Raw genomic sequence first — 10,280 nt, forward strand, 5'->3', positions numbered from 1 at the left:
AAGAAATTTACTGCATGAAAAACAAAACAGTGGCCAAAAGATTAGAAGAGACTTTGGTGTGATACAGGACATTGGGTGGAAAAAAGACATTGTTCTAACTGATCCTATTTAACATTTATTTGTCCAATACCTACATTTGGATAATGTGTCTGGTACTAAATTTGAGCAGTTGCAAATGGCAAATTTGACACACAAAATGGGAATACTGCTTGAAACTACATTTAAATCAGATCTTTTTTTTCAGCTTGTCACCTTTTGTTGTCTAACTTTTACTAGTTGTTGCTGCAGATGGATCTGCTTGTTTCTCTTCTCTGTTTTTTTGTTTATATAAGTTATTATTAGGATAATGAGAAGTAGGAAGGAGGTCTGAATATGACATTTGGTGATGTATTTATTATCTACACACAGTTTTTTTCACCTACCCCATAGATCAGTCACTTAGTGGAAAATGATTCATTCAGAAATGAGTTGATTTTTACAGGTGGGTCAGGTGATGGCAGGAAACAAACTGCCAAATCAGTGTACGGAAATGGCATAGCACCCAAGTTTTCCCAGCATCCCTTCTTGGGATCGTAACAATGAACCCACTTGGAATCTCTGGCTGTGTCTGCCGAAGACCCCCCAACCACATACAGCCGTCCATCGTGTACGGTGGCTCCAGGGGACAGATGAGGGCGAGGCAAGGCAGGAAAGGAGGACCAGGAATCACTCTGAGGGTCATAAACCTCACAGAGGAGTTGGTCCCCAAAGCCTGGACATAAGGGCTGCAGCCCTCCAGTTACCACCAATCTGCTCCCCAGAACCAGCATGGCATGGCCGGCACGTCCAGCTCCCACGCTCATGGGGGCCCTGGGGAAGCAACCTCGGACTGGATCGTAACCACACATGATGGGAAGACAACGGTGATGGGAGTCGCAGCCTCCGGAGATGTAGATCTGTCCTTCAAGAACAGCAGCAGCGTGACCACAGACGGCTGTGTCCAGCGGGTGATCCATCCTGAGAGGAGACAGGAGGACACTTCTATAGAGTTCATTCTGTCTACAATCTGTCATGTTAAAACATTATTTATTTATTGAAAATAAAGAACTATAAAAAAAACAAGGAAAGAAAACTATGCTCCCATTGATTACCCTCCGCAAGTTTCTGCATCCAAATCTGACATTAAGTTGATTGGTCAGGATGTTTGCCAAAGGAAACCGGAAGAACTCTTGTACCATGAAATGTTCTAGTCCAGGGGTGTCCAAATCAAGGCCTTGAGGGGCTACAACATGTTTTCCAACCAGCCTGCCATGGTAACTCTTTGCTGGCTAAACACACCTGATCCAGGTAATCAGCAGTAGATAAAGTAGGGTTTCTGGAAAGCCAGCTGGAGGCTGGCCCTCAAGGCCCCTGCCCTAGCCCAATGAGACTCCACCCTTTAAAATGATCTTCACTGCCATGCATAGTGGTGGCGGCATCATACTGATGACATTTCTCTTGAGCTGGAAGACTGGTAGAAAATGAGGGGACAACTTAACCTGTTCCTGAACTCTCGACCTCTGACTGCTTTAACCTTGATTGATCTTTAATTATTCATCTAAAAACCCTTTTCCTGGGTTGTGTAGATCGAATTTTAAGGACAAACAAGAATCTATGATGTCCAACACATGGAAAAATTAAGCATCAAATGGTCAAGCTCCATCTCAGTTTTCCGGATAAACCTCCTCAATGTTGCGTAAACGGGAAGCATAGTGTCCAAAGCAGGAAGCAGCTTTGTGCAAGAGCACAGTGGCATAACACAAGATGCACACACTCACTGCTCCACTGCCAGTTGTTGACAGTTAAAACAGATGGACAAAAGGAATAGTCACATGACCCCAAACATGCTTAATTTTGGTGCGATGTGAGGCAATCTCACAAAAAGACAACTTGAGTGCGGTTTCTGCAGGTCGTGTTGGGCTGCCGCTAGTATTTACCAGGTTGGAGTTTTTCTTTTCGAATTAGATCGTAAAGTGAATCAATATCTGCACATTTTTAAAGCAATTTTAATAATTCATCTTAATTTCATGGCCTACAGTGCATTGATGTGTGTGGCATACATATTGCTTAAAATGGTGGGTACGATCACAAGCCGTGAAAAAGTGCAAACCAATGAAGTGCTCAGAAGATCTATGTGCGGCTCAAGGAGAGAGGAGGCAGAGACTAGAAGATTTGCTTTTAGTTGGTACCTAGTATTGAGTAAACAGACAACAAAATGTGCAACAGAACAATTCAAGAAAACCGCAATATTTAAAATGTATTAACATTAAAGTTGCTTTAATATTAAACTGTAAGCTCTTGTTTGGAGACTGATATAGGAAATTGGGCCCAAATACAGAGGTTCAAAAAATGCACAAAACAACATTTTGGAATGTATTGTTGAGAAATTTAAATATGTTGGTGCAGCATGATTTATTGGGGTTGGTGTAACATGATGACCAAAGACCCGGTCTACTAGATTTGTATATGTAAAAGTAACAAAGCAAAGTATGACCTGAGTTGATTCATGGGTTATCCCAACTGGAATTCTAAATGTAGGACCTGCATCTTTTAATAGGATACCACTTCAAAAGTACATTAAGGTTAGTTGCTAAAACAAATTCCATTGTTAATCAGAAACTTATTAGGTTTAGGCAGTACTCTCATAGCAGGACACACTCTAATGGGATAGTGAAGAGCTCGACTAAGTTTGGCCAAATCCGAACTCTTCCCCTACCCCTATGGCTTCTCCTTATCCCTCTAACTGTAGGGGCATTTGAAGCTGTAGTGGTGTACAAATGTGTGTTTTTAATGGCAAAGTTTTGTGACTTAAGGCTTGAGGAGAAGCGCTTTTCTTCACGTGGGTGAGCTCAGAAGCTTACATTTCATGTAAGTAATTACTTTTTGGTCTTAACATGACTTTTTAAAGTTATAAAAACCAATGTTGTTACGTGTTTTGCAAGTGCTAGCAACTGTGCGCTAACGTAAATGATCAGTGACTGTTGATGATGTCATCTAGTGGGAGAAACGTCCGGATTTAAAGACTCTATTTTTCCACATTTCTTTATTTGGAGGGCTTAATATAGAAGTAGGGAAATCCATCCATACATTTGGGGGTAACATCATGTTCAGCCCAACTACAGTGACTGTTTTCGTTCAGTTTTTCCGCTCTGAGCACGGAGCCTGTAAAGACAGAGGAAACTGAGAGTGAATTGGAGTTCAGTCCGATTGGAAAAGAACCAAGAACACCTCGAAAGATGGGTCGAAGAGGGGTTCCTGGACCGAGGTCTGCTTGGGTGTATTCAGTCTGAATACACCCTAAATTGAGTTTGCAAAAGGTCTTTCTGGTAAATGGTGATGTTGATACATGAACCAAATGTCCAAATATTTTTGATTTAGGTTTATATAATACCCAATTAGCCTTTTTCGAGTTGTACCTCCAGGAGTTCTCCTCGGGCCTGTAGCTCTCCACCTCATTCAGACATTGGCTGTAGTCCCAGCTTCCACCAAGAACATAAATCCTTCCCCCCAGACATACTGCAGAAAAGTAGTCCCTTTGGCGTAGCATGTCCGGCAGTTCTTCCCATTTCTTCTGCAAAACGTCAAACCTGAGAAAGATATATTGCAGAGCAAGCTTACTCCCTTTCCCCACCTTTGAATTTGATTCCCTGACGCTTCTTATTTTAAAATATTCAGTTGGTCCAATCTCACCTCATAGCGGACTTCAGGACATCCAAAGAGCCGTAATACTTGCGCCCCCCCAGGACGTAGAGTTTGCTGTTGAGGAGACACACGCAGTGCCGGAAGCGTGCTGGCTCAGGGATGTTTGTCACACATTTCCACTCTATTGCTCTAATCAGGCCTGGCCCACGATGGAACCGCTGAGCGGACCACACCGTCCGGCTGGGAACCCTCTTCATGAAGTCATCATCCACAGTGTCGCCCCCAACCAAAGCCAGGACCTGGACAGGGAGGTGTTGGACAGTCTTTAGGGATATTACAAGTTATGATCAGGAAGGAATCAGGAGGCATTTACCTGGTTTGGAGTGCGAGGTCCACATTCGGGACCCCTGTAACTCCCCTTCGCCAGGCTCTTAAGAGCTTCAACTGCACCCCTCGCCCCGGGGCTTCTATGTAGGAGGGGGCAGTGGAGAGCCTCCTGCAGCTCTGATCTGCTGAGGAGTGGAGTACGAACGTGGCGGAGGAGGTCAGGGAGAGAGGGTAGTCGATCTTCAGGCTGGTCCTCCACCCAACTGACCACGGCCCTGAACACCTCCATCTGAGAGGAAGAGGTGTTGAAGATGACCATGTCCTACCCACTTTTCTGTTTTTATTCATGAGAATATTGTGAGGATTGTGCAGTTGAGTTTGGTCTTTATCCTATTCTGATTTGTCAGTCACTTCATTTACGTTTTTTACCTACAGTCTATTATTGTGTCTGGATTTCACTTATTCATTGTCATGTCAAAGTTCTTTTGTTTTATTTAATGTTTTAGTTTCTGACACCACGCCTGGTCTACTGCAAGGGTCCCCAAACTTTACATTCTCATTTAATTCAAAACAAGTGTTTCTGTAGCACTTTTACGAAATATGGTTTGTATGTTAAAAAATGGTTTAATGTGTGGTGTATTTTTTATTTCCCTGCGGGCTCGTCCCAAAAGGATTAATAAAGCTGTCTATCTATCTATTCAGGGGAAGTCTTAGAATAGCCTAATTTTTAACATTTATTCCATTACAAACCATTCTTTTGTTTAATCAAATGTCAATATGCTAGTTATTTTGTTAGGACTACTTTTTGTTACTGAAGCTTTTCATTTATTGTTTTAAAGAATTACACAACAAGGCATACATCATAAGTTTTTCATTTTCCTCCTCTTCATTTATAAAATTCTTTTTTTTTCTTGGTGCAAATAGATGAAATATAAATCTAATAAATAAATGAATATTTAAAAACACTTTTATTTATTTAACAAATTTAACAGTTTGAAAACTTGCTGTCCAGCACTAAGCAGAGAAGGAAAAACTATGAAAATTTGAGGAACTGGCTTCGACTCTTTCGACTCCCTACCAGGCAGCGGTTCTTAGAATCGATGCTTTGGAGTTTGTTCCATCACTAGTTGTTGCACTACATGTCATACTAGCGTCTACACCATGCATGTGTGGTAAAAACAAACTGCTCAGTGGATACAAAGCTTTAGGGTCCCATTTTCAAAGTCTTTGGTATGACTCCACAGTGGATTTGAATTCACACACTCAACCCAATATCAAGGTAGCTTTTATGATGATTTTATATCCTTCAGATTTTACAATTACTGTATAAACTGTTACCCAAAAAATGTTTTTATAGATCCAAAACATTTGAAAGGATGCTCTATGAATTATGTTTCAGCGAAGAGATGATACTGACACAACCTCAAGAAAAAGTTTTTTTTTTCAGGATTTCACAAAAACAAAGAAGAAATAAAATAAACAACCAACAACTGAAGAATATAATGAATAATTGGGTTATTTAGACGAAACATTAAGTCAGCATTATATCATTTTTAAGATTTTTTTAAAACAATAGGTTTAGTTTGATGTTTTGGATAAAAATATTCAAATAAATTGCTAATTGAGGGAATTTTTAGTCTGAAAATCTCAGGAGATGGAAACAGTTTACCTCTGACTCCACACACAGCGAGTCCTTCTGCAGGAGCCTGCTGAGGAGGACGAGCGGAACCGCCCTGAAGCTTTCTTCTGCAGAAACCTTCTGGAAGTGGGTCAGAACGTACTCCTCTGCAGCCTGACCCAGCTGCACCAGCCCGTGAGTCTCAGCCAGAACCAGAACATCTGCACAGCTGCCTTCATCCATTCTCTCCCTCAGAAAGTCTGTGCAGAGCGACAGCGCCCCCTCCAGCTGGAACTGCAGCAGTGCAGTCGTGAGCTCCCATATCCGACTCCAGTCCAGCCACAGTCGACCCGTGTAGAAGAAGTGAAGGATGGATTCAAGCACCCAGCCGGAAATGCCCCTCAGCCACACCACGTCCTCTCTGGACTCTCGTAAGCCTCCGCACAGCAGAGCGCGGAAATAGTCCCCGCCAGCTGCTAACACCAGGCGATGAGCTGCAAAGAAAAACACCTTTTTAATAACTTCATCACGTTTCCTCTGCAAAGAAAAACCAAAACATAGTTAGGACTCCACACAGCTCCCACTGTGAACTTCTAAAGAAGTTCCTGAGAAAGTATTTTGAGGACAGCAGATGAGTCAGAAGAACTATCATGTTCTTTTGTAACAAGATGTACAAATCCTTCACAACATATCTACTTTAAAATGAATCACCTGGAGATAAAATGAGAAGTTTTCATCCTAAGGCGACTAATTCCTGAGAAATTCTTGAGCCGAGCAGTGACGGTGTGACTCCACTTTCTCCTTCTGCCTGCATAACCAGCAGCTCGACTGTAAACTGTTCCGGGAAACGCCGGCAGCTCGGGGTCGGATCAGTATCCAGCCCAAGTGGAATTTTCACCCACATGAACAAGTTCTGCTGCCGACTTACCCAGAAGTCAAACTCTTTTACACACGAAGATATCGTAAAAGAAACAAACTCACAGAGGAGCCACTGAACAACTGCGACTGCTGTCGTGTGCCTGGAAATTTCTGTGTTTTAATGCTCAATATTTACACCCAACACTACTACATCTGCACGGCATTTCTCTCAAAAGCACAAAGCAAACTGAGTCTGTTTCTGTGAGTTTTAGAAATAACTTGATTGTTGACTTACACAACATCAACACTTTTTGTAGTAGATATTGCAAAGACCTAAAAATGAACACAGTCTTTTAAATTATTTTGCTTAATATTAGCTAAATATTTATGACACTGACTTGTCTGAAAACACTTAATAACAAGAAGTAAATAATTGAGAAAAATGTTTTCTCAAAGATTTAAATAATAAAATGTCACTGATCACATGCTCAGGTTTATTGTTAGAAACAAAGTTGTTATTTTTTATTCCTTTCTGAACGGTACCTTTCGTCAATATTGTCATGAAAACACACTTACACATACATTTTCTAATGAGATTGTCACTTTTGTTGAAAAAATACCTCCCTATTCTTGTACATTTTTCAAAGCTGAACAAAAGAAAAAGGGCTAAAAGATATTTAGTTTGTCCTCTTAAGATTGTTTTTTTTTTTCATTGCTTAAAATAAATCAATTCTAAATCCAAATCAACTCCAAAGTAACATTTTACAACTCAAGCTTGGTCATTTGTGATGTAAAGTTGGATAGTTTGGTAACACTTTATAATAAGAGTCATTAACAAGCTTTATTAACACATTAACAAACATTTTTAATGTGTTTACAAGGCTTAATAAGATTCATTAACATCTAAAATGAGACCATTGTCTACAAAAGCCATATTAATGTAATACTCAAAAGCTTAATAAATGTATTAACTATCTTGATCAACATTATATTGAGTGTTTTGCAGCACCTAATCTAAAGTTTTACTGCTAGTTTTACATAAGAGTGAATCTGAGTAAAGACCCCCATGGTGAACTGCACACTGCTCTACTTTTACAAAAGCTTTAATCCCGAATCTTTTATCCGCCTGCATAAACCCTCATCACTCAAAGGATGGTTCATGTTCTGCTCATGTTTGCAGTCATAACGACAACACAAGACTCGGTCCTGCAAACATCCTGTAGTCTAAGCGTTGTGTTCAATAAGAGTGACAACAACAGCTGTTATCTGTGAATTTTTGATTTCTCCACATAAAATTGTTCGACATTTAAATGTTCTGGTTTCTAGTGTCTAATAAGTCTTTTCGCCTCCTGACATACAGAAGATCAGAAGACTCTTTAAAAAGGTCAAACTAATTTTTGGTGATCAATAATAAATTAAATATAAAAATGACTAAATATGATTTGTAATTTACCACTTAATTTACAAATAAATAAAACTCCCAGGGTTGTCCACTGATCCCCACTCAGATTGGGTCCCTAGGTAAGACCCTTGACGCTGCTGCTTAACTGGGTCCCAGTGCCCTCCAAATACAGGGTTGTGTCAGGAAGGGCATCCGGGGTAGAAACTCTGCCAAATCCCTGATGTGAAACAGTGGGTGCTGTTACGCTGTGGCGACCCCAAAAGGGATAAGCCGAAAGTGAAAGAAGAAGAAGATCTATTTTTAACTACATATCGCAACTTGACCTTTTTTTTAGTAAAATTAAAAATATCTGAGTTATGAACCGGAAATTCATGATTCGTGTGCAGAAAATGGTTCGGTAGAGCCAAGATTATATAAGTTCACTTCCTCCACTTCCTTTGATGCCTAATTATCTTAAGTCTGACATATGTTTGTATGGATGTAAAACCTCTGTTGAATGTATTTCACATGCATTCTTGCAATTCAAGTTAAAAAAAAACTTTCAAAGATGAATTGTACATTTTTTTTGCAATTAATTGGTTGAACATATAAATATTCATATTTTTAATCAATTTTGGATTTGTTTGGAAATGAATCTAAAAATAGATTTATAATTGCATTTGGAAATACATTCTTTAAAGAAAACTAAATAACAGAAATTCTTAATATAATTTGAAAACTAAAATTTCAGTTTTAATAGTGTTGTAATAATTACCTATTTTAGATTCATTGTATTTTTTCTTACTTATTTTCAGTTCTACTTTGCAATTCAATCTGCTAAATTGTTTCATGTAGTTTTTGTGTGATATTCTGGGTTCTTGAAACAGAGAGAGAAACAAGACCGGTATGGGACCATGTTCAAATGGATATGTTCAGATACTGTTTTCCCACCCAGTCCCATAGTACTTTGGTTCGGTGCAGACATGACACACAAGTTTGAGTAACACAATAGATATAGAGATGGTGGACTCTTAGGACCAGGACTGGGACATCCCAGGTCAGGTCACAGATGGGACTTGACCTCAATCTTAAGACCCAACCTCAAGGACTAAAGACATGTAGTGGATTTGTGAACAGCGGTCAGTAGTTTATTCATAGTTTTTATCTCCAGAACATCACAGTCAGGTCTAAAAATAAAAACCCACTTTACAATTGCGAATGCAGGAACACCTAGTGACTATTGCTGTGTCGCCACAAGCGGTTCCGAGGCGTTTAATGACAATTTATGGAAAGAAAACATTTATTCACATCCATTTATCCATTTCATCAACCTGCTGAATTCCTTTTGAAGTCATGGGGCTATTGGAGCCTGCCCTCGCTACTTTTGGACTAAATATTTATTCATTATAAGTTATAAGATTTGAGACTTAACTTAAAGAAGGAATTCAAGAAATGTAACTCAATACATTCTTTAAAAAAAATAGTTCAACCCCTTCATATGTTGTTTATTTGCAACATACCAGGACTCCATGTATCATCATCTTGTATCACCTTGAACAGATAAATAAAAAAACACTAAAGCATTTTTTTTAATAATTGAAAATAAATTCAGGCATAAAGGGGTTGTGTGGGCGACAGTGGCTCAATTGGTATAGCGGGTCAGCCAATTATTGATGGATAGGTGGTTCGATCTCCACTCCTACCAGCCAACCGTTGTTGCGTCCTTGGGAAAGAAACATCAGCCTCCTTGCCTAAAATTTGGCTCCACTGGCATGTGAATGCATATGAATGTTCCGGTGATGGTCAGAGGGGCTGTAGGCGAGTACTGCCAGTCAGTCAGCCTGCCCCAGGGCTGTGGCTACACTAGTAGCTTACCATTACCAAGTATGAATGACAAGTAAAGGAATAATGGATACACAATGTAAGCACTTTGAGCGTCTGGAAAAGCGCAGATAAATCTAATCCATTATTATTATTTATTATAAATATGTAGTAATTGGAAAATTGTTGTGATTTTACTCTATGCGTGAACATCTTTTGCTAAAAATATAGATAGTCTTTGATTAAATTTAAGTGAAAACTATGTTTAGTCTCAAAGAATGCTTTTCAGGTTTACAGACGTTAAGCTTTGGTGCATTTTAGATGAAGATCTCCCTCCCGTTCAGGTTATGTGGTTATGTCGCTCTTCACGCCATTATCCATTGGGCCTTTACTTTCAACAGTAACTAGATAGTTCGCTTGTTTTAGTCTCAGAAAATCACAATGAAAATCTTATTTTGAAGAGTCCATATCATGATTTTCTTAAGCCTGTCAAAGTGAACTATATCCACATATATGAACATATATTACCGTTGGAACTCTAAAAAACAAATTATTTATGAAATATGAAACATCTTTCGTGATTTTTTTCCTGTCCAAAAGTAAAACGACTCGATT

The 10,280-nt window shown here is 39.4% G+C and overlaps 1 protein-coding gene across 1 annotated transcript in view; it reads right to left on the bottom strand.

Annotated features, from left to right (window-relative positions):
• Positions 1 to 210: 210 nt before the first annotated feature.
• Positions 211 to 10,280, bottom strand: part of LOC112141081 (kelch-like protein 33) — a 12,713-nt gene continuing 2,643 nt past the window's right edge. Inside the window, exons 3-7 of the mRNA XM_024264127.2 lie at positions 5,657 to 6,142; positions 4,034 to 4,276; positions 3,709 to 3,983; positions 3,435 to 3,605; positions 211 to 996 (exon numbers count right to left, since the gene is read on the bottom strand). Of these exons, the coding sequence (XP_024119895.2) occupies positions 435 to 996; positions 3,435 to 3,605; positions 3,709 to 3,983; positions 4,034 to 4,276; positions 5,657 to 6,142 (1,737 nt within the window). The 3' untranslated portion in view covers positions 211 to 434. The remainder of the gene's footprint in view (positions 997 to 3,434; positions 3,606 to 3,708; positions 3,984 to 4,033; positions 4,277 to 5,656; positions 6,143 to 10,280) is intronic.

Source organism: Oryzias melastigma, linkage group LG18, assembly GCF_002922805.2.
Source record: "Oryzias melastigma strain HK-1 linkage group LG18, ASM292280v2, whole genome shotgun sequence".
Classification (NCBI taxonomy): domain Eukaryota; kingdom Metazoa; phylum Chordata; class Actinopteri; order Beloniformes; family Adrianichthyidae; genus Oryzias; species Oryzias melastigma.